We start from the raw sequence: 24,831 nt of genomic DNA on the forward strand, positions 1-24,831 counted from the left end.
AGAACAGGATAGTGAAGCTGTCACAGAAAAGAGACGACACCGGGCCAAGGTCTGGTGTCAATGTCGTATCGCGATCCCTTTGATCGCGCCGATAAACCTTGACTCGAAGAAATATTCTTGATGTAATCTGATGGGTCGAACATGTACGGGCAAAATCTGTAGGGAGCCTGAGCTTGTTTATATTTCCACGGGAAATAATTGTAATTGTAATTTGGGATGTGAGAGGGAATGTGATTCTAGGGACTTTTGAGTATGCGGGGCAGTTTGGAAATTTATTTATTTGGATATTTTAGAATTTAAACTTTTTAGATTTAAAAGTTCAGTTATTTCAAAATTTAGAATTTTTTGATTTACTAATTTGGTTATTTCTGAATTTATCTCGTATCAGTAATGACGCACCATGTGCGTCTTATGGAATATATCACATATCACCTATGACGCACCATGTGCGTCTCATCCTGTAACACCACTGACGCAACGTATGCGTCCTATCTCGTGCATTCTATACTCGCATTGACGCATCGTGTGCGTCTTATGTAATATATCACATATCACCTATGACGCACCATGTGCGTCTCATCCTATAACACCACTGACGCGACGTATGCGTCCTATCTCGTGCATTCTATACTGGCAATGACGCACTGTGTGCGTCTTATGTAATATATCACATATCACCTATGACGCACCATGTGCGTCTCATCTAATAACACAACTGACGCACCGTATGCGTCCTATATTGTATCCTCAGTGAAGCACCCTGTGCGTCTTACCTTGTAAGATACTGTCAGTTAATGACGCACCATGTGCGTACTGTCTTGTATATTCCATATCACCAATGACGCACCCGGTGCGTCTCATCCTATACTAAAACTGCCGCAAAATTTATCATTTTTAAATTCCCCAACTTATCCATTAAAAATTTTAGAATTAAAAAATTTTCAAATTTTGCAAACTAAAAATTTGTAACATTAAAAAAATCTGGTAAAAAAATTTGGAATATCGAATAATTGCATCAGTAAAGTGTTTCCGAATCGATGGAATGAAGAGATCGCATGATCGAAGATCACGAAATGGCGCGAAGGGTGGTCGATACAGCAGAGAAGCTTTCGAACTTATCGAGATGTTGTCTATGACAAATTACGCTCGGAGCGATCCACGGTGTTAAAGCCAGCTGATCGATTCGCTCGCCGCGATTCCAGCGTGATATTAACGGCGTGCGAGCGACGTGTTCGCCAATTATCGTGAAATTTGCACGCCTGCCGGCTGCGCCTTCCCTGAACGTTCTTAATGACGCCGCGACCCGGCGGTTGTTGTAAATCAATTTTTAATTGCGCAGCCGGTTCAGGACGTTGTGTACGCACCGCTGATAACTTGCTATGAAATTCGATGGACAATGTACTTCCTATCAAAAGTTGTAGTAATCTTGCATGTTTATACAAACTGGACTTTTTAAGATTGCTTTTATTTTATCGTTTTATTTCTGCTCACCTCTTTATTTTATTGCTTTATTAGGTAATTTTATGGCAGCCTGCCATTTTAGCTTTTTATTGGTACACCATTTTGTCGTGACATCATTCTACACTTTATTTTTACTGTTGGAGTAGGTTGTCGTTATAGTGCTCTTGTTTGGTCACCATTTTGGTGTTGTAGCACCATTTTATTATTTTGACATTATGTTATATTATTTCTGAATTTTATCTTTTTACTATTTTACTATTTTATCATACCACCATTGTGCTATCATGGCGTTATACCATTTTATTATTATAGCAGTCCACCATTTTGTTATAATATCAATCCACCATTTTGTTATACCACTACACTATTTCACGACTTAATTATGTCACTATTTCGTCGTTTCAACATTTAATAATTATACAATTCCACTATTTTACTATTTTCTATTGTGTCATTTTATAATTACACAAATCCGCCATTTTGTTATACATTAATCCACCATTTTGTTGTTATATCACTACATTATTTCACCTATTAACTCTGTCACTATTTCATCACTTCACCATTTTGTAACTATATAATTCCACCATTTTACTATTTTTCTATTGTGTCATTTTATAATTACATCAATCCGCCATTTTGATATTCACCAATCCACCATTTTGTTGTTGTACCACTTCACCATTTTATCACTTAACTATGTCACTATTTTACCATTTCAGCATTTTATGATTACACATTCCACCATTTTACCAATGCATCACTAAATTATTACACCACTTAATAATTACACTGATCCGCCATTTTATTATTTCACCAATCCGCCATTTTATTATTATAACACCTCACTATTTTATCATTCACAGCCTCACCAATGCACCACTTTATAATTTCATCTCACAAAACAAATAACCCTAACCTTTTAACTTACCTATAACCCTAGTTTCTTCCTAGATTTCCCTATATCTCTCTAAAATAAAAAATCCCGTCAAAAACTTTGAACTCACCGTCCCAAGAATTCTACGAAGCCCGTACACGAAATCCGTTCGGATAAATAATTTGATGTACACATAATTGAACGTTACAGCATTGTGTTCAGTAAAAAAAAGAACCACTAGAACATGGTTGTGCCATTCAGAATACGAGCTGTTATCGAATTATTTCGAGGTGAAATTGACAGGCGGTACCAAAGCACGATGGTTAGGGTCCTTCGCTGACAATGTGAATCTGTAATTAGAAGACTCGCCGTCTTCTGTTGGCGTCCCTCTCCGCTACAAGTCCCTTTTTTCTTCTGTTTTTGTTCACGTAAAACCTCTTGCAGCCACGTATTATCGTCTTGAATCAACAGAGCCGAAGCTAAGCGGTTCAAAAGGGACTCGGTGGTCAGGGAACCCCCGAAACAGGAGAGATGGCACGAGAGGGACTTAAATAGTAGGTCTCGCTTAATAACCATGGTCCCACAGCGTAAACTGAATGTCATTGCAGTAGATTCGATCACGTGACACGGCACTGACACCGTAATGCCAGTGTACTGCCTCCCCTTTTATTGTTAGATTCGTGGAAGGTGAAAAAGGAGTAAATTTTCCGATAGTGATTTGTCATTCCACGAATGTGGCACAATTGGTTTGAAGCCGATTTATGGTGCGGTTTCATTCAAATTTTATAACCTGTACACACGAGGACATATCTTGCTTATCTAGGAAAAATGGCGACCTATGGTAAAAACACCTCAATGTAACTCAGGTACTTTCAAAATTATTGAATAATAATAATTTTCCGCAGTAAATCTTTTGTGTACTTCATGTTTTAAACAAGTAACTAGAAAGTTCTTGCACTGGTCTTTTTTTATTTGTGCAAATTAATTTTTGATTATTGAATTTCATGACTGAGGTTCACATTAATTAAAGTACCATGGCGACTTAAGTTGTAGATGTAAAAAATTATAATCTATTAAATTAAACAAATTATAATATATTTAATCGAATTATAATGTATTAAACGTCATAACTTTTTGTTAAAAACTTAGGAAATGGAATTAAAAAGTATTGCAGAACATGGACTGAAAAACTGGCGTCCATCTAGCGGTGAAAGGTGGAACTACGAAAATACAAAATTGTGATTTTCTACAAAATTAGTGCATTTTAATTATTTCTAACGTCTGTGTATTGATATATGGTCAAATTAGAAGTAAAATAATGTCATGAAAGCTAGCTGAAAGCTCTGGAAACGAAAATGAATAAAATGTAGTTTTATGGAGGAAAATTGTGGCGCCATCTAGCGGCGGAACAGGTGAACTAACCGTAAAAAACGTATTTCCGTACACGCACATTGGAAAAATATAAAAAATTAAATTTCATGACTATTTTGATATAATATGTTTCTTGAGACATTTTAGAATAAATTTTGATTAATACTTGTTGTATTTTATTGCTGATTAAGGTCAAAAAGTCAATATTTATTTAGCTTGGTTCAAAACGGTACACATGCCGCCATCTTGAAGTGAAAGGTAGGCATCTTGCAATGAACTGGCGCCAAATTTGAAATGACTCCTCGAGAAATTTGGATTTTTCAAGCTTAATCGATAAAAATATACCTCAAACCTTAATAATAATTTACTTTAAAATGTCTCAGGAAACTTAATGCACCCAGAAAATCATGAAATATGACTTTTTATAATTTCCTAATATGCGTACTCATACGTTTTTTTTCATTAGTTCGTCTGTTTCGCCGCTAGATGGCGCCACACTTTTTCTTCATAAAATTACCTTTTTGTAATTCTCGTTTCCAGAGCTTTCAGCAAGCTTTTCTAACATCATTTCACTTCCAATTGGATCATACAACAATATACAAGCCTCAGAAACAATTAAAATTCACTAATTCTGTCTAAAATCGCAATTTTACATTATTGTAGTTCCACCTTTCACCGCTAGGTGGACAATTTCTTAGTCCACTACAGCTTCCAAGAAACCTGGACACAATTTTTTTATTTTAATTGAAGTAAACAAATATGAAAGTGTCAGAAATTGGCTGAAGCAGCAGTACAAGTCTGATCTATTACTCTTTAATGACACAGCATTAAACGTTGCCAGTTTGGCACGAAATGCATGATTATGCATTTAGCAACAATGTTGCACGCCATATCGCATGATCTAAAACTTAAGTGGCTCTTAAAATATTTGACTGAAGATAACATTCAAACGAGTACATAAAATGAAAATAGCAGAATTTTTAAAATGACGTAAATTTAATGAAAACGCCGAAGATTACATTGAGGTATATACAAAATGAGCTTAATTTAATCGGTAGTGATTAATGAAATCATACAATACATGAATAGCCGAATGTTTCCGCATTATGTACATGTACGCAACGCAATGTTGGCATGGTTTGCTATACGGCATAAATCCCTAAATCGGCACTTCTTCTGTTCGGAAAGACGCGCCGAATGTTAAGATAAAATAACCACGTAACAATTTCGTTGCGTTACACTCGATTGGAATATTGTACTAACCAATGTAAAATATTTCAATAAATCAGAAAATTCTCGTTCTCGTGACGGTGATATATCAAAACATGATTCAATAATAAAAAAAAGAGGCTTAACAGCGGATTAATATTCCTAGAAAATTTCTATGATGTTTACGTATCAATAATAGCAAAATATTATAACAAGTAACAATTCTGAAATGTATTCACCAACTGAATTATCAACTTCTCTTTTTCTACTTTTTTTCTGCAATTTTCTCTTACGGTAGTAAATATTATATAAATTATTAATACGTCTGTTCAATACAATTCAGTTTATACACAGAATTAAACGAAACGTTCGAAGTGAATCGCTGAACATCACTACATTAAATTACAATCTATGAAAACAACAACAGCAGCTTTCGAAGCTCTGTTCGATGGCAGTGTAAAAATATTGTGAACATTTAAGACACTTCATCCGGGATTCAGGAAGCAAAAATTGCTGGAAGAAATTACGATCACGCAAAAAAAAAAAATTTTTATAAAAAATACGCTTTTTCCATCATTGAAAATAATTTAGTTCAACGTATAATATATGTACGTGTAGCGTACATGTATTATACGATAAGCCTCTAAACGTATCAATATCTAGTTTCTTTTCTAACAACTCTGAGATAGTGATCCCAATTTTTGCGAATACCACCGCCATTGGACGATCCTTTTGAAACTCAATCATGGAAAAAAGATAAACTAAAAATAATATTGCTGAATTTCGAAACAAAAACTTCCTTGTACTTTAGTGCGCTAAAAATCGCGATGAACAAATATGACCCGTAATAGAGAAGCGAATTTCCCGATTCGTCCGAAACAGTTATAATACAACCACTTTTCATATTTATCACCGTGTATAGAGCTAGCCAGCGTCTAACCGTTGCTTCCTTTTTTTTCTCGTTACGTTACGGTATATTATAAATATTTTATAAACGGCGAAGAAATGTTACACTATATACAAAAACGTGTGACCTTGAAATTTGCCTATAATGGAAAAGTTAAATACGCAACGTACAGTCGCATTTTATTTTTCTTCTAGCAGTCTCAGAGTTTGTATTCCGTTTGTTGCAACCGTTTTTCTTTTTCAATTTTTCATCGATTACTGAAGCCACCACAGTGTCATCTGTCGGATTTGTCCCCACACGAAAAACGACAGTTTCAGAAGTAAAAGTATGATGGACAATACACTATGTGATTTCGGTAATTCCTATTATTATAACTTATAAAGGACGTATGTTATACTATCATACCCATAAAAAAATCTGTTCCTACGTTATAAATCCTTTCGAATATTATATCAAATGTACAGGGTCCTTATATTCTTACATGATCTGCCGAATGTGGCATTTTACTCCTTTTACATCTTTTTAGTTTAATATTGTCTATCGTACATCCTGACAGTATATAATAAGTACGAAAACAAAAGTGCTGTTTTCTCCATACGATTATCTTACTGTCCGTAATATTTGATCCGAACTTTTGTTCCGCTCGTGGAAAACGGTATTAAAAGATTCGATGAAACATCGCGTGCCACATTCTAAACATAATCCACATTTGTACTTGTCAAATCATACACGAGTATTTATAAATGTTCATTAAATACGCGTCCAATGATACTGTTTGTAACAAGAGAATATATGCGATACGGGTCACGTGACTCGACCTAATAAATATTGAACAGTATAATCAAACATAATGAAGATGCTACTATTGATACAAAGTTTCAATTAGCAGATTCGTATCAGGTTTCACATGAAACTCAGAGTATGAGATGAATACAAATTATACGCAATTAGTGACTAAAAATATTACATGATCACGTATTATCACCGTACAGTTTCTTTACAGTACAATTAGTTGAGGACTAAATTTCTAATTGGTACCTTATGAAAATGATACTTCTTCTGGAACTACGCTCTCTAACGGTACTGGATCCGCAAACCCGCGCGCGATGAGTTCGTCAGCAAGAGATATCACCTGCAAAATGATAACAATATAACCAACCATAACAGCAAATAAAATATATTTAGATCTCGATAACTAATCATATATATTCTATCTTCCATGTAAGAAAGGTTACTTACTCCATGTTTGTTAATATTAAAATATAAATTGACATATGTGTTCGTATTAATATATCCTGCTATTTGAGCTTGACCGACAATTCTCGAACACATATGAAGGACTATGTTGTATGCTTCTTCATTCCACTCCCCTGATGTTCAGACAAAATCAGTGAAATGCATGAAAATTTTAGGTTATACATAACCTCACACAGTGGACTTACCGTTCTTTGGTTGCACATTCGCTAAAAATACTTCAATTGCTTGGAACGGCAACGTTAGATAATCTGACCTAATTTTTTTCATTTCTGAATTACTGAAAAACCAATAACCACCGTGATCCACGAGCCTCACTAAATGTCGTTCTCCATTGGGATCCGGTTGTTCAACGAATACCCTGACCCATTTAGTATACCATTTTGCAACTAAAATCATACCTCCTGTAAATTGCAATACATACAATTAATTAGACAGGTTTATGAGAGTAACACCGACTATTATCTGAAGAATGTCAGAGAACTTCAGTTGTAAACGTACTACTAAGATCATCTGGAACTGGAGGTGATTCTGTGGTGTCATATAATTGTGTCATGTTTTCGTCTAAAATCCGCAAATATGGGTATGAGGGGTGTGTGGGAAGTTGTACGAAAAATCGATTTGGTTTAACTATATGACACATAACAACGTCATTGTTCACTCCTTCCACTAAAGACAACTGCATCAACTCTGTGACCCACGGAATTTCTTCTGGTAATTTTGAAGACACAATCTGTTCGAGAGTCACTTGAGGATACTTCTTCTCTGGAAACTTTTGTCGTATCATGTCTAGGGCAATGTTGATTCCTTCATTAGAACCTTCTATGGCACAAATTTTGTGATCTCTTGATATGGGATGACGTTTGATAACTATGTACACTTCAGCTTTGATTCTGATGCTTTGTAAGAAACTCCCATGGTGACCAATTAATTTTCCTAATAAATGTTGCGGTATACTAAATTCATATAACACTGGATTTGCTGTGCCCTTTGGATGGCCTTTAATACTTCCACCTAGAACAAATGTTATTAAATCAATAACACGACATTCCGAGTTTGTTTCCTTTGAAGAATATTACCTTTTCCACTGTCTGTACTCCCTTCACTTCTGACTTCATCTGTAACGCTACCTTCTAAAACACCAGAGATCGGACTGTGATTAGCAGAGTCTCTTTCGGACAGTGCTTGAGCCGGAGTCTTGACAGTTTCTTTCAATGGGGTGGAACCAGATAATTCTTTGTTTGGAAGATAATTGCATTCATTGCTAGTATCAACTTTCGGGTCTTTGTTATCAAGCTCTGTGTTGTTCTCACCAGGTAACTTTTGTTCCTCTTCCTCAACAACATTGTCAAATATTTTCAATACTTTACCACTGGTATCAGTGACGTTTTCCAAAGACGAATTTCTACTTCTGGCAACCATTTCGAAATTGCTTATCTTAGGATTACTGCTCAGCTGTATTTCCATTTTGCTCGCCGGTGTGTTTATATAACCATACCATTGTTGATCATCTTTACAAGACACTCTCGAATGTGCAGAAACAGGCTGTGAGCAAGATTTCCTCTGAGGAATATCTAAACTTTCGCTTCTTTTTCTTGGGCTACAAATGATATCATCTATCAGCTGATTAGAAGAATTCAATGAGGATGTTTCATCAAACTGTATGCCAGAATCGTAAAAATTCAAGTTGGATTTTGACGGAGGTATATCCTTTTTATGATTGACAAAGTTCTTGTCACTATTATCTGCAGTGGTAATTCCACCTGGATCAGTTCTGTCTACTCGACGACGTCTGTACCACAATAGACCAATTATAAGTGCAAAAGCAGGGAAGGTCCACTTCACAACTTGGATATGAGTAGCTGACATGTTTCAAATCCACCGTAGCGATTGTTGTTAAAAACCTTTTTCTCCTGAAACACAAATGATTATGAATTATTATCAGGTGGGAGGATTTTGAAATCTAGGAATATGGGAATTTTGGGAAAATTAAAAATTTATGATTAGGAAAATTTTTTATTTCTAAATTTACAAATAATTGTGTTTAAAAATTAAGGGTACTAATTAGGGATTTAGGAACAGTTGCTTTGTAGTACAGTAATTAGGAATAAATTAAGATAAAAAATTTTAATTTTCAAGTTACAGTATTAAATTACATTTGAATTATACCGCGAGTAAAAGGATATAATTGAAAATATAACGGTTCAGTTATCAACTATACAAACTTGCTGAAACCTAACTCCACTTGAGCTCTTGTCTTACTCGGTTTCCTTTGCTAATTACCGTTTCGCAAGCGTAACTTCCGGCTATATACTCGCTCGAATAACTTAAAGCAAAACACAATATTCGATATAAAGAAAAGTTTGAAATTTTCGGCGGTAGAGGCGGTAGTCGAAAAAAGGGCCATATAGCGAGACTCCGCTCAAAGTGGCTCAAAATGAACCAAAATAAAAACTACACATCAGGGAATATAACATAATTGCCGCCGCATAAAGTGTGCTCAGTTTCCATCTGCTAAAGTCCGGAGAAAGCGTTCCATTTCATCTGGTAATTGCACAGAACGAACGACCTTTCGAAAATCTTCGAATTCTGAACAACAAACAAGTACACATATGTAACATATGTAGTCTTAGAAAAACGTTCAAATACTTTATGGCACAAAAACTTCACCCAAAATCCTCGAAGTAACTGACATCGATCGAGTGTATTTCTACGGGACACCGGACGCACGAGGATTCTAGAAACGAAGGTTGAAACTATAGGATAGATTTATATGGGACTCACCGACGTTACGTCCATGCTTATTCCCATCTGTGACCGTTCGACAAACCGATAGCTTGTTACAATCGTCCGTAACAGGTTCTAAACTGACGAAAACCGAAAGTTCCACGGGACTTTCAAATAATTAACACAGGCAAGTCGAAGGTACTGTTAATGCGACTAACGCGGTACTGCGGTTTGCGGAACAAGCGCGGATTTCAGCACGTGGTAACTCCAGACCAGTTCGACTGGAACCGCTCACCACTGCGCATGCGCGATTACGTTAAGTGACATTCACATCGCGATAAGATTCAAACTGATATTTTTTTTTAACGTTACAAGATTGTTCAAACACACATTTTCAAAAATATAAATCAATCGTTTAAATACAGAAATGTGTACTAATTTAAAGCTTCCTTTATAGGGAGATATATATAGTTAAAGACAGTAAGGTTTGCTTGCAAATATTTTAACGCTAACGACGGTATTTAATTCTGAGCTCATAATTACGTAGGCGATTTAAACTGCCAGTGCAACACGTGCCACTGATTTCTAAATACAGCTGTATAGCTGAACTTTCGGTCGATTGTAACTTTCTATAAATCAACTGATTAGAAAGATAATGATACTTCAGATTGCAGTTTTGTGATTACAATTATCATTGCGAGTGTAATTATATTCGATAACGAGTTAAAAATCAGGATGAGATTTTTGTAGAATTTTTTGTTTCTGAAAATCGGAAAAAGTGGATTTAACGTTTATCATAAAATCTGCGTTGAAAGTAAAAGGATTAAAATTGACGATCAGAAGGAAGGGATTACGTAACGGCGAATAAAATTATAGGTTTCCATCGGACGGGTGTTAGGCGTAGGATACAATTTCAAGCAGTCACACGCGAACCGGTAGCTCCGTGGAATTCGCGTTGTGCATGTTCTACTGCAAAAAAGTGTCGATTTCCTAATCGTAAGAATTTCTCTTCTTTCGGATCGAATGGAGAAATAATAGTTCTTAGTCTTTGAGGAAACTTTACAGGTTCATAGAATGAGACTTTGAGGTTAGTTTTGGCGCCATTTTCAACTTATCCTGACATCCTGATCTCTGTAACTTGTAAAATAAATTTTAAGTATTCAAGCTTTATAATACAAAAAATTTTAGCAGATTCTAAATATTGCAACTTGCAGAATAAAAATGTTAACGTTACAACTGTAATATTAAGAGGTTAATGTGTAATATCATACGGATGAGTCGGTCAGAATTAATTTGTATAACTAGCAAATGTAAATGCGTGACCATAAATGAATACCATATGATCCAGATTCATTCATTAGTTCCCGCGTTGAACATTGCTGCCTACATGCTTTTTTTTGTATTTTATAATGACAAAGATGTGACTGTACTATATTAATTATTTCATACGTTAGTATTAATAAATACTGTAAAGAATAATTAATAATAATTAATAAAATAATTAAAAAAAAATGTGACTGTACTATATTAATTATTTCATACGTTAGTATTAATAAATACTGTAAAGAATAATTAATAATAATTAATAAAAGATGTGACTGTACTATATTAATTATTTCATATGTTATTATTAAATACTATAAATAATAATTAATATACTGTAGCTCTGTAGCAGTATAAATATCAAATGAAAAAGATATATTTGCTGATACCGTCTAAAATTCTGCTATCTTGATTTTTTTAATGTTACTGATCTCTCATCTCTGAAATGAAAGTTGTTTTGTAATGTGACCTTTTTAAAATTACATAAAAGCGATAAAAAGTATTTTTATCTACTTTGCAATGTATAATTCAATGCCTCATAACGTCCATCGACATCTTATCGAAGGTTATAAATTCATCAGTACAAGGCTTTCCATTAAGTGATGCGTTAATTTATTGCAACTGAAAATTTAATTCAGGGAATCTAAAAAGTAGAAAATTCACAGATTAAGTTTTGAGTCTAAATCAAAATATTTTTAATTAAATTTTTTTGTAAAAATTATAAAGCAAATGAAAAATCTAATACCATTTCTTTATTATGCATGTCTTAAGGTAGATGAAGGTATTTTTTTATTTTCATTTACCAATAAAATGGCGGCTCTACAGCGGCCTCACAGTGGTTTCTTATAGAACGCCTATAAACACAGAATAAACTAAGCTCTGTTCCTCATAGCTATTTCACAGCTAAATATCTATATTTTCATCGTTAACTTTACTAAATAAATACATAAGAATATTTATAAATATTAATTTTTACAAAAATTTAATATTTGAAAAGAGGTATTACTTTTCACAAGATTTTACACAACAAATTTTACCAATAAATTTTTGTAAAATAACATAAAATGATGTTAATAGTGCTAAATAAATTGTATTGAAGTTACCCAGAAAATAAAATATCTTAATCTTTTATTCTAGGTCACCGTTACAGTTATGCTGCACATGGGCTCCCAAAAACCGCTATTGTGAGGAAGCCACAACTCCGCCATTTTGTTGCGCAGCAAAAATAAAAAAATACCTCTGTACACCTCAAAATATACACAACAAAGATCCTACCTTGGTTTTTCCATTTATTGAATGGTCTCCCTAAAAAAAATTCCCAAAGCTCTGATGACATCAAACTATAACCTCTCTCGATTCATCGAACGAAGTCAATTATTTTTAAACGTTAAATAGTAGTGAACAACGGGTGAATGAACGTAAGCAATTACTATCGAACACATTTGCATCGGAAGGGCGACTTCAATGGCCGCTTAATCTGTTTCGACGTCAACGAGTGAGAAAGAAGATCGGCCAAGGTGAGGCAAGAACACGATTTCAGCTCTTACCGGTGCTGCTCGAAAGGGAGAAGGGATATGTGCCGCTGTACGAAAGAGAAAAAAAGAAGTTAAATTAAAATGAAACCGGTAACTGTTGTTCGACGTAGTTGCTCGAACTAGGTTACGTGCATTTATCTTCCCGGTGAAATAATTTTTTAACAAACCATACACTTATAAAGTTATACACTTTAATATAATTTCATTATATAAATATTTACGTGATTACTTGGTGACACTTGAAGTGTTATACTTCACAGAAGAGGGTGTTTTCCAATTTTGTCTCAAACTACACAGTTTTAAATATGGCAGAAGCATTTACCTTCTCATTTCGAAAGTCCTGAACTTTTGAATTTTATGTAACTTCAAATATCACCTTCTGAATAATTAATCAGGAGTTATGGGACACCCCGTACATTCACGCCGTGAATCTACTTAACGTTCTTGCTTAATGCCTTTCAATGGCTTCGAGCTATTCGAGTCCCACTTATTAATTTCTAAGATTATCTCGAATACGGATGCGAGAATATTTAGATCACAGAAACTGCATCTAGGTCTCTTGTCACTTCTCCATGATACAGCAAACCTGCGTTTCTAACGACTTTGACAATCGGAAGTTTACGCGGGAAACGAGAGTCACGTGACCAAAGATATATTGGTCACGTGACCAATTATTACATATACTAATATATATTTATAGTTGTTATATTAATATATATTTATAGTAATAATATTATTACCAACTGTAAGTTCCAAAGTGCTTGTAAAAAAATAATACACTGTATATGTTAAATGCGAGACACTACAGGTTATATTTGTAGACACACGGTTAAGCTTATTGTATCAGTTTGCCGGTTGACAGGTGGAGACACCCGTCGAAATGGCGGGTTTACGATCGTTACATGAAAATATAGATATATAAGAAACGACCGGTGACCGCGGTTCAACGTGCTCTCGGAATGCCCAACCTGCACACGCAGAACGATGAAGTAACCGAATCCGGGTAAGAATATCAAGAAGAAAAGGAACGGGACGAGGAAGAACTCGTGAGAAGGACCGAAACCGCAAGAAAAAGAAACATATGGTTCAGCAAAGGTACATCGGAAATAAATAAACCGTTTAAATTATTTCAGTCTGTAAATTTAATTTGCCGCCGAGCGGTTTGAATTTCGCGCCACGCGTGGGTACCATAACTATAAAATTTACACCGAAAAATTATCTTAAAAATAAAGTGACAGCTCGTAGTATTTAACACAGAAAGTTATGATAACGTTCGTAATTCGAATGAAACGAAAAGGCTAAAGATCATGGACGTTAATGAATGTGAGAGTATACCATAGTTACTGATAAAAGATATCGCGGTGCAACTACTATGAATAAAACAGTTGGTAAAAATGATGCGAAGATAAACTTGAGCGTAAATTATCCTTTAATTCAGGATTGAGTCAATGATATTTATTATCGCGATGAAGAGTTGTAAATGTTATATTTGTAATCTCGATAGCTATCGACGGTAAATCGCAGGAAATACATTGTAGATTGTGGTGACCTTGTATGAGAAGAGTGCTTATTTACAAAACAGAGTAACTAGAAATATTTGAGACTATATGGTGTACTAATAGTTTCAGTTTAAATATAATATTCATATAATATAAAAATGAATGTAAAATATAATATATAATGTAATATAAAAATTAATATAAAATGTAATGTATAATATGATATAAAAATTAATATGAAATATAATATATAATATGATATGAAAATTATATAATATAATATAAAAATTATCTGCGGTTTCAATAAATATAAGACTAAAAAGTATCACAAATTTATTAACCAGAATATTGTAATTTTATTTTGTTATTGAATAATTTAAGTAACTGACGGAAACTGTGACCTGATAAAAAAAATGTATATCACTTATTTAGATAAAAATGTTCACTTCACTTGATATTCAATTTTTTTATACAGGTAAATCGAACCGAAATTAGTACACGGAAATAACCAATGCCATATTCATGGCCAATCTCCTTAGAAAGCGACACGAAACCGAACGTATCTTAGAAATAGCACATATGTAACTAAAAGCGACTCCACAGTGTGTTGACCCTTTAAACGCCCATACATACGGAGCAGATACACCATACGTATATATAGGGTGTCTGAATAAACATGGCGGGACTATGTATAGAAAGGGGAATTAATAGAATTTCAAGTTTACTTTCACAATGGAAATAAATTTGTAAATTAAAAAATTTAGTTATGTAATTTTTGTACATCTTCCCGCTAATAAAACTACACCCGGTACATGCAAACGCTTCACGTGTGTACTCTCCTTTTTTAAGCATGTCGCTTTCGAAGTGTTGTTATCGATGTACGCTATCGGTGGCAAAATAAATTCAAAAACTGCTAAAAGAAACGTTAGACACTGCAATTTAAAATTACTAGCTTGCCACACGATTTATCAGTATCTTCGTACGCTACAATCACAGGGTGTCATGTGAATATCAATCAAAGCTCACAGAAAAAAGGTACACGATGGAATGCGAGAGTATGAGCGGACGGAGAACGTTCTATTATACGATCACGCCATTTCCAGATGTCTACGACTCGTCCCAACTTCTTGATTACTTTGATATTAATCAATATTTAGCCGGAGAGAAATAATCAACGTGCAGTTCTGTTGTAAATAAACGAGAGCAACGAACGAGAAGAGTCTGAACGTCGCATGTTTCGAACGAACGGATTTTGTTTCTTTTCGTGCGAACATGTGGCCTTACATCGCGGTCAGCCGAATTTCGGAGATGCGACTGTAGGTCAAATTCGAGATAAATGAATGTGTAGAATAAAATGTGTTAAACAATGAGCAATCGTATTTTCTTAACTGAACGTCCGTTCGAAATGCCGAAGCCGACAAATTCGGATAATTCACGGGTTTTATATGGGGTTAAATGAAAGATAACAAAGAAAAACCGCTAGGCGAGACATACGAGCACGAAGTCTGTTTGGGATGAATGACGTACCTGTGTAATTACACCTCGATTGAAGTACAACTTTCCCTGGAACGGTCTGTACGCGTCCTGTGAACAATTACGATGAACTTCCGGGGACACCGAACAATATTTTTCTCGAATTTCGTAGAAAATTACGCCACGTTACCACAATGTTTTCCCTGACTCGTGAGAGACAATATGGCGGCACGAATTCGGGTGCAGCATGGCCGGGATGGCGCGACTGCAGCGCCATGCAATGACAATTCCCGTAACTTTATGTGGCGCTAAATTTCATTCGCTTTCAAATTCTAGTTATTGTACGTAATAAAAAATACAGCCTATATGGCTTAGAAAGTCGATTAAATATTTCTTTGTGGTGGGTGAAGCGTTTGCGTAAAGTGGGATGAGATTACATATGAAAAATATACTTTAAAAACTTTTATACCAGCATTTTACTATTTTACTATTTTTCTATTTTATTATTTCAGTATTACATTATTATATTCTTTTACTATTTTAATATTCCACTTGTTTACTTAGTTACTGTATAATTCTTTTTTAAATGGCCTTGTTTTATGTCGTATGCGACATTATCGATTGAAACTAAAATAGCGCTACCGGAAATGTAGGAATTATGATCGAACGATAATTAATTATTTAATATCATTCTCTACATAACCGATACAATATGGAAAATATTCAAAATGAAGCGGGAACGCAAAATTAAATATATTAAAATTATAAATGTATCTATTTAATATTTGTACTGTATATCTTTTTTGACACATTTACAAAAATGTAAAATATGTCCATAGTCTATGGTTCCTCTCTGTCCCACCTAACCCCATAGTATATAACCCAACTTCGAGGACCCTCACATAACCTCACTTTTATAACGTCCGCATGCTGCGGCGTGCGTTGTTTACAGTTTAGTTTACACAGCTTGTTTTTTATTAATAAGTCTTTAATGAAAAGTGAATAAAATAATTCAACATGGGTAAAAAAGGAAAAGTAGGAAAGCAGAGGAAGGATAAATATTATCACTTAGCGAAGGAGACTGGTAATTATTTTTTTGCAACATTATAATTTAAGTTTATATAACAAAAATTATGACTGTTAAAACTACATACTTTATATATAAATTACTAGAACTTAGTACATCGTGTACTAAGTTTGACTTTACTATTTGTCAAATGAAAGATATCTTATAGGTTATGTTTTGTAGGTTATAGATCACGTGCCGCTTTCAAGTTGATCCAGCTGAACCGCAAGTTTGAATTCTTACAAAAGTCTCGAGTATGCATAGATTTGTGTGCTGCTCCTGGTGGGTGGATGCAAGTCGCCCGTCAGAATATGCCAGTATCCTCCATAGTGGTCGGCGTAGATTTGTTTCCTATAAAGCCCATACCAGGATGTATCAGCTTAGTGGAAGATATTACCACAGACAAATGTCGTGTGGCAATATCTCGAGAATTAAAAACTTGGAAAGCTGATGTTGTATTGCACGACGGTGCACCAAATGTTGGTAAAAATTGGCTTCACGATGCGTACCAACAGGTTTCTCTAACTTTATCTGCCCTCAAAATGGCAACATACTTTTTACGGCCTGGTGGGTGGTTTGTTACCAAAATGTTTAGATCAAAAGATTATCAACCTTTGCTGTGGGTACTTCAACAATTATTTAGGAAAGTACATGCAACTAAACCTCAAGCGTCACGTTTAGAGTCTGCTGAAATCTTCGTTGTCTGTCAGTACTATATTGCTCCAGATAAACTGGATCCCAAATTTTTAGATCCAAAATACGTGTTCTCTGAATTAGACATAGAGCCTACAAACAAACTGAATGTACTTAATCCAGTTCAAAGGAAGCATAAAGCAGAGGGTTATCCAGAGAATGATTATACCTTGTATCATACATTGTCCGTCAAAGATTTTGTAGCACATGAGAATGCTGTGGAAGCATTGCAAACTGTTTCAGCTATCGTTTTTGATGATGAAAAGATAACGAATCATGAATTGACGACCAATGAAATCAAGGAGTGCTGTAAAGACATCAAAGTGTTAGGAAAAAAAGATTTAAGACGACTGCTAAAATGGTGGAAATCAATCAAAGAGGCTTTGAAAGAAGAAGAATCACCAGCAGAGAAGGAGGCAGATGCGACTACTGAAACAACGGAAGCACCCCCTCTGACTCAAGAAGAATTGGAAGATATGGAAGATGAAGAAATTACAAAACAGATTGGAGAACTTAGAGCAGAAACGGAGAGAGAGTTGAAACGTAAAAAGAAGAAAGTGAATAAAGAGAGGCAGAAGTTGAATATGCGACTCAATCTAAAAATGGTTCATAAAGGAAACGAGGGTCCAATAATGGAAGGGGATGAAATGTTTACTCTAAAGCAGATTAAGACACATGAACAGTTAGAGAGTGTAATAGATCAACATCCTGATGTCGTAGCGGAAAGCGACGTAGAATCCGACGACCAAATAAAACCTAAAAAGATAAAATATAATAAAGAGGAAGGACAGTTAGATAGTTCAGGATTGTATTATAAGACGGAGGATAGTGACCCTGGCAGTTCATCGGATGAATCAGACAGTGATAAATCAGGTTTAGGTATGTATTTATAATTTCCTCCATAAAAGAATATATTCTTACATAACCTCTTTTTAGGTTTGGACGACTCTGAAGACGAAGATACAAGTAAAAAGAAGAAGAAGAAAGTGCACTTTGTGGACGAACCAGAAAATCCTTTATTAACAGACTTAGATTACAGAGATAAGAAAACTAAAAGAATTCATAAGGCAGAACTGTGGTTTGAAAAAGACATATTTAAGAATTTAGATGATGAGGAAGATGAAGATTTAGAGTTGGATAAAATGATTGAAGAATATAAAAAGGGTGGAGGTCGTGTATTAGGAGAAAATACAGATAGTGACAAAGAAAATAAAACGGTAAAACAAAATAATGTTAGTCATGATGATGATGATGATGATGATGACAAGGACACAAATTCTGATTATGATATGGAAGAGATGATGGGTGACAATAAAACTAAAGACAAAACTAATACTACAAGTAAGTATATTATTCTACAGCAAATTATTTGTTATATGAATAATTTATTATTATTTTGTGACAGGTACCAAATCAAAAAAGAGGAAGCACTTATCAGAGAATGATCTAGCACTAGGATCATTACTAATTCAAAGTAAAAAAACTCGAAGGGATTTAGTGGACTCAGCATGGAACAGATACGCATTTAACGATGAGAAATTGCCAGACTGGTTTATACAAGATGAAGAGAAACACATGAAGAAAGACGCACCCGTACCGAAGGAACTTGTCGACGAATACAAGAAGCGGGTCGAGGATTTGAATGTTAGGCCAATTAAGAAAGTATTGGAAGCGAAAGCAAGGAAGAAAAAAAGAGCAGTGCGTAAATTGGAAAAAGCTAAGAAAAAAATGGAACAGATAATGGAAAGTGCGGAGATGAACGAAAGAGAAAAGGCGAAGCAATTACAAGCGTAAGTACAATGGATTAACTCTAATAGATCTTGATAAAGTAAAGGGATAAGCTTAACAATATCTATATTTATTTCCATGTGTTCAGATTGTACAAGAAAGCTCATAAGGAACCGAAGAAAGAGGTTACGTACGTGGTAATGAAGAAGCATATGGCACAGAAGAGAGTAGCCAGACCACCGGGTATTAAAGGACGTTACAAGCTGGTTGATCCCAGAATGAAAAAAGACTTACGTGCCGCAAAGGCGAAGGAAAAAACCAAAGGACGTGGAAAGAAAACTCGCGGTGGCAAACCACCTCGTGCAAAGGCAAAAACTAACAAGACAAAAAAATAAATGTTTCCGCGTGAAGCTTGTACATAAAAATGCTGTGTGTACACACAAAGAAATTAAACCGTTTTGTACATATCATCTTTTAATATTTCCATCTTAATTCCTTGTTTTATTACAATTAATCTATGTTTTTTTGCAGTTTATTTTGATATTGAAAATATAACAGATTTGAATGACTGGATTTAGCGAGTTTGAAAGATATGACCTTGTAAACTCATCCAGTGTCATATAGCGAGATTATAGTATAAACATCGCTGTCGAAGTTAAATGCAGTATCACGATTCATGAAGCGATATAGGATGAGGTTAAACGATACAGATAAACATCGCTACCTGTCCATCCACGTGAAACCTCCCACCATGATCGATTTGAACATTATGCCACTCTTTGCCCCGCTTCAACGTTAACGGCATCCTTCCCAAGTGTATTCCGTGCACCGAACATTCTGATGCAATCATGGGCTGCGTAGCATCGGGACGCTGCGGTCGATGTCAAGGACAAGGCCGATGGCATTTAGAAAGATCGTTTTACGTCGACATCGTTGCAATGAAAGTGGCGTCGGAACTTTTTTTTGGCTTCGCGCCAAAATTCGCATCATCTCTTCCGGCTTCGTTCATTTCTACAAAACGTGCAATTTTTTATCTTCGAGAGAACGTTATTATCTAAACGTATCTTTTAATTGACAGGAAATTCCACCTCTGATGTAACGCGGACATAACCTGTGGTCAATGTCAAGAACTCGCATGATGCGACGGATTTTTTTACAAATATGCAGTCGAGATAACTGAAATAAACATGCGTATATATAGAATAGGTTAAGCATTTGTTTACTTCAATTGCCTTGAAGTTTGTACAAAACTTGCAGTTTATGTACTGAGATATATGGTGACTTACCGTAAATATTAATTTCAAATTCTACAAATTTACAATACAGTATAACAATATAATTGTATTAAATAAGTAGTAAAATAAGTAATATTAAATAAGTAGAATATACAAAATTACTTACTGCGTCAAATTTATATTCTTGTTTTTTCGAAAGTTACAAAGATTGCACTGTACCTAGTCAAGACAGTATTTTTCATTGACGACGCTGAAACGATTTGCATTTAATTTTAAACAAGATTCGTGGATTTAGAACTTGGGAAATTATGGAATGGGTGAATTATGGAAATGGGAAATTATGGAATTGAGACATTTTAGAATTGTAAAATTATGGAATTGGGAATTATGGAATTGAGGAATTATGGAATTGGGGAATTATGGAATTGGGGAATTATGGAATTGGGGATTTATGAATTGAGAAATTTTAGAATTAGAAAATTATGGAATTGGGAGCTATGGAATTGGGGAATTATGGAATTGGGGATTTATGAATTGAGAAATTTTAGAATTGGAAAATTATGAAATTGGGAATTATGGAATTGAGGAATTATGGAATTGGGGAATTATGGAATTGGGACATTATGGAATTGGGAAATTATGGAATTGGGAAATTATGGAATTGGGGATTTATGAATTGAGAAATTTTAGAATTAGAAAATTATGGAACTGAGAGCTATGGAATTGGGGAATTATGGAATTGAGGAATTATGGAATTGGGAAATTATGGAATTGGGGTTTTATGAATTGAGAAATTTTAGAATTAGGAAATTATGGAATTGAGAGCTATGGAATTGGAGAATTATGGAATTGAGGATTTATGAATTGAGAAATTTTAAAATTAGGAAATTATGAAATAGAGAGCTATGGAATTGGGGAATTATGGAATTGGGGAATTATAGAATTGGGGAATTATGGAATTATGGAATTGGGGAATTATGGAATTGGCGAATTATGGAATTGGGGAATTATGGAACTGGGGAATTATGGAATTGGGGAATTACGTTAAATTTATATTCTTGTTTTTTGAAAAGTTACAAAGATTGCACTGTACCTAGTCAAGACAGTATTTGCATTGACGACGTTAAAACGATTTGCATTTAATTTCAAACAAGATTCTATTAACTTGTACTTGTTTTCATTGCCATCAGACGATTTTAGAAAGTCGTAATAGTTTAATTTTAAAGGACTAGATCTCGGATATAGTAACATCCACTTGTTTCTAATTTACGTAAAGCGTGCCAAGTTTGCATTTGGCGCCAAACACTTGTAGGTGATATAAATCTTACAGTGCGTTGGCGCCAAGAGCCTCAAAAGAGGACATGTTTTCAACTTTCGATTTCTGTTGATTTTTATATCCCTAAGTTTCTAAATTTTTATGGACTATTTATAGGATTATATATATTCCTACATTTATTTATTATTTTCAGTATTTTTAGTATTTTTGGCATTTTTGGTATTTTTCGTATTTTTCATATTTTTAGTAATTTTAATATTTTTAGTATTTTTAGTATTTTTAATATTTTTAGTATTTTTAGAATTTTTAGTATTTTTAATATTTTTAGTATTTTTAGTATTTTTAGTATTCTTAGTACTTTTAGTATTTTTAGTGTTTTTATTTTTTGTTATTTGTATTATTTTTATTACTTTTACTATCTCTATTATTTTTATTTTTATTATTATTTTATTTACCATTTTTGTAAATCTAATATCTCTAACGTATCCAACTTTCCCAGAATGTCCCTAGATCCCCACCCTCAGGTCCACAAATTTCTACACTTATTTCCCGCAAGATAATTTACTTGTACAGTAATATTTTAACCCGAATAAGTTTAATAGCGATAATATCACAGTTTTACTCTTTTTCACAGATCTATAGCCAAGGAATACTCGACGCATGTTACTCGGTCAAGTTTCCTGGCTTAGGATCTTTTATGAAAGGTTGTCAATGTGTCGGTGTATCTTTACGCGGTTGGCGCTTACGTCAAGGGCGACCTCGACTTTCCACCGTCTCTAATCTGTACGAGAATCGTTCGCGAGACAAGCATTCCATTTTCATTGTGCTAGGTATAACGTTAGTTATAAGGCTTGTAATCTTTTTACCACATTTTCCATGAATATATTGGACCTTCCTTTATCGACGTCACTTGTCAGAGATGCTCGATATCTTTTTTGGTACTTCACAGATATTAGGTATCGATAACGTCGGGAGGATTATTGTGGTCGATAAGGATATTACCGATGTAGTGACATTTTGATATATTGCCGATAACGCTGACAATATTTCAGTTATGATATTTGTTGATAACAGCGCATTTTATTAATGGTGCATTTTGTGTAATTTTGATAAAGACAGTTATAATTCTATTTTAGGTCAAGATCTAGGGATTTATGGATATGGAAATTTGCAGGAATAGGGATTTTGGGATTTGGGAATTTTTGAATCTAGGAATTTGAGGATTGAGAAATTAGGGAATCTAGGGATTTGGGGTTATGGAACTTGGGGATCTAGGGATTTTGAAATTTGGAGGTCTAGGGATTTGGCATTTGGCAATTTTGGGATCTAGGGATTTGAGGATTGAGAAATTAGGGAATCTAGGGATTTGGGGTTATGGAACTTGGGGATCTAGGAATTTGGAAATTTGGAGGTCTAGGGATTTGGCATTTGGAAATTTTGGGATCTGGGGATTTTGGGATTGAGAAATTAGGAAATCTAGGGATTTGGGGATTGAGAAATTAGGAAATCTAGGGATTTGGTGTTATGGAACTTGGGGATCTAGGGATTTGGAAATTTGGAGGTCTAGGGATTTGAGGATTGAGAAATTAGGGAATCTAGGGATTTGAGGTTATGGAACTTGGGGATCTAGGAATTTGGAAATTTGGAGGTCTAGGGATTTGGCATTTGGAAATTTTTGAATCTGGGGATTTGGGGATTGAGAAATTAGGAAATCTAGGGATTTGGGGTTATGGAACTTGGGGATCTAGGGATTTGGAAATTTGGAGGTCTAGGGATTTGGCATTTGGAAATTTTGGGATCTGGGGATTTTGGGATTGAGAAATTAGGAAATCTAGGGATTTGGGGATTGAGAAATTAGGAAATCTAGGAATTTGGGGTTATGGAACTTGGGGATCTAGGGATTTGGAAATTTGGAGGTCTAGGGATTTGGCATTTGGAAATTTTGGGATCTGGGGATTTTGGGATTGAGAAATTAGGAAATCTAGGGATTTGGGAATTTGGAAATTTGGGGGCTTAGGGATGTGACATTTGGAAATTTTGGGATCTCAAGATTTGGGGATTGAGAAGTTAGGAAATCTAGGGATTTGGGGTTTTAGTGATTTTTGGATTTGGAAATTTGGAGATCTAGGAATTTTTTGGTTTGAAAATTGGGAGTCTAGGGATTTGGAAATTGGGTTTCTAGGGATTTTGAAATTTCTGAATCTAAGGATTTGGGGATTGAGAAATTAGGAAATCTAGGGATTTGGGGTTTTACTGATTTTTGAAGTTGGAAAGTGGGAGGTCTAGGGATTTCAGTTTATGGAACTTGGAAATCTAGGGATTTTTTTATTTGAAAATTGAGGTTCTAGTGATTTGGGGATATGAAAGTTTGCGTGTCTAGGGATTTTTCAATTTAGACATTTGGGAATCTAGGTTAGGATGATGGTCACGTGACCCATAGTCGCAATAAATGACCCATAATAACCCTATACTGTAACAAGTTTAATACATCATATTTCTCACTATTAAATATTCCATGTAAGTATTTATATCGATGCTATTAAACCTACTTATACATTACATATTTTTCCTCGTTTAAACGACACAAGTGTACAAAGTTAAAGGCGATCTCCCATTTATCTGAAACCCAGCTAAAATATATCCGAGCAAACAAAACTTCGCCCACATGTCTCTAAAAACGCATCTTGCAACCTTTATTGTTATTTAGCCTTGAACCACAAAAGCAGAAGCCAGAAATCGAATCGGATCGCAACACGGTGATTGATAGTAAAAGTAACCCACGCGAGCATAGAAACAGGAATAAACGTCGGAAGCGAGATGGAAAATATAGAAAATGGAATAAAAGGTGGGAGGTAGATGTAGCGAGACAAGGGCTGACGCGCGGTAATTGAGAATCGTTAACGCGTCCTCGAGGGAGATCGAGCGGCTGGATTTTGTTAGCTTCTCTGTTGCTCCTCGGCGTCGTTGCCATCAGCCTGTCTCCCTCTTCTCGTCTCGGTTTCCTGGCCACGGTACCGGTGACCTTCAACCGTTCAGGAGTGGATGGACCTCGTTGGCCAGCGGGCCGAGGTATAAGGTCAAGGTTGTTGTTGTCGTCGATGTGCATGGGATATGCGACCTCCGGATGCATCGAGCGAGATGCGCGCGCAGCCGCGCATGCGCGCTGCCCTGCAACTTGTCGTACGTCGCAGCGTGTC

General features: G+C 35.0%; 2 protein-coding genes and 2 long non-coding RNA genes across 11 annotated transcripts; 2 read left to right on the forward strand and 2 right to left on the reverse strand.

The window, feature by feature from the left end:
* Positions 1–4,686: 4,686 nt before the first annotated feature.
* On the reverse strand, positions 4,687–15,876 carry spoon (A-kinase anchor protein spoonbill). Of its 5 annotated transcripts, none has more exons than XM_012279867.2 (7): positions 9,864–10,040; positions 9,305–9,668; positions 8,159–8,992; positions 7,581–8,093; positions 7,268–7,483; positions 7,065–7,195; positions 4,687–6,957 (listed from the first exon to the last, which is right to left on the reverse strand). In XM_012279867.2, the coding sequence occupies exons 3-7, from the start codon at positions 8,946–8,948 to the stop codon at positions 6,865–6,867; spliced, it is 1,743 nt and encodes a 580-aa protein (XP_012135257.2). In that variant the 5' UTR covers positions 8,949–8,992; positions 9,305–9,668; positions 9,864–10,040; the 3' UTR covers positions 4,687–6,864. The 5 variants fall into 5 exon arrangements, with proteins under 5 accessions (XP_012135257.2, XP_012135258.2, XP_012135254.2 ...); XM_012279868.2 differs by having other exon boundaries at positions 9,750–10,040; XM_012279864.2 differs by lacking the exons at positions 9,305–9,668; positions 9,864–10,040 and adding an exon at positions 15,691–15,876.
* LOC143265436 (uncharacterized) lies at positions 10,256–12,403 on the forward strand. The gene is made up of 2 exons (XR_013039995.1): positions 10,256–10,893; positions 12,267–12,403. It is a non-coding gene; the product is annotated as an uncharacterized LOC143265436 (long non-coding RNA).
* Positions 15,877–16,503: 627 nt separating the features above from the next.
* LOC100874921 (pre-rRNA 2'-O-ribose RNA methyltransferase FTSJ3) lies at positions 16,504–20,328 on the forward strand. Of its 2 annotated transcripts, XR_013039991.1 has the most exons (6): positions 16,504–16,720; positions 16,886–18,274; positions 18,332–18,736; positions 18,801–19,185; positions 19,272–19,583; positions 19,655–20,328. XR_013039991.1 is itself a non-coding variant. In XM_012279863.2 (5 exons), exons 1-5 carry the CDS (start codon positions 16,654–16,656, stop codon positions 19,516–19,518), a joined length of 2,493 nt encoding a protein of 830 aa, XP_012135253.2. In that variant the 5' UTR covers positions 16,504–16,653; the 3' UTR covers positions 19,519–19,588. The 2 variants fall into 2 exon arrangements, 1 of the variants encoding a protein (XP_012135253.2); XM_012279863.2 differs by lacking the exon at positions 19,655–20,328 and having other exon boundaries at positions 19,272–19,588.
* LOC143265435 (uncharacterized) lies at positions 19,655–24,348 on the reverse strand. 3 transcript variants are annotated; one of them, XR_013039993.1, is made up of 3 exons: positions 22,090–24,348; positions 20,525–20,608; positions 19,655–20,299 (listed from the first exon to the last, which is right to left on the reverse strand). It is a non-coding gene; the product is annotated as an uncharacterized LOC143265435 (long non-coding RNA). The 3 variants fall into 3 exon arrangements; XR_013039994.1 differs by lacking the exon at positions 22,090–24,348 and adding an exon at positions 21,452–21,872 and having other exon boundaries at positions 20,525–20,577; XR_013039992.1 differs by lacking the exon at positions 22,090–24,348 and having other exon boundaries at positions 20,525–21,872.
* Positions 24,349–24,831: the final 483 nt, after the last annotated feature.

The sequence above is a fragment of the Megachile rotundata genome, chromosome 11 (genome assembly GCF_050947335.1).
Source record: "Megachile rotundata isolate GNS110a chromosome 11, iyMegRotu1, whole genome shotgun sequence".
Classification (NCBI taxonomy): domain Eukaryota; kingdom Metazoa; phylum Arthropoda; class Insecta; order Hymenoptera; family Megachilidae; genus Megachile; species Megachile rotundata.

Excerpts from the sequence above, each read along its gene's own strand:
- spoon (XM_012279864.2), bottom strand. The coding sequence starts at position 8,948 with ATGTCAGCTACTCATATCCAAGTTGTGAAGTGGACCTTCCCTGCTTTT. Across the intron at positions 7,484-7,580 it reads AGTTCCAGATGATCTTAGTA|GAGGTATGATTTTAGTTGCA; the intron begins GTACGTTTACAA and ends TGCAATTTACAG. Across the intron at positions 7,196-7,267 it reads GAATGTGCAACCAAAGAACG|GGGAGTGGAATGAAGAAGCA; the intron begins GTAAGTCCACTG and ends TCTGAACATCAG.
- LOC100874921 (XM_012279863.2), top strand. The coding sequence starts at position 16,654 with ATGGGTAAAAAAGGAAAAGTAGGAAAGCAGAGGAAGGATAAATATTAT. Across the intron at positions 18,737-18,800 it reads AGACAAAACTAATACTACAA|GTACCAAATCAAAAAAGAGG; the intron begins GTAAGTATATTA and ends ATTTTGTGACAG. Across the intron at positions 19,186-19,271 it reads AAGGCGAAGCAATTACAAGC|ATTGTACAAGAAAGCTCATA; the intron begins GTAAGTACAATG and ends CCATGTGTTCAG.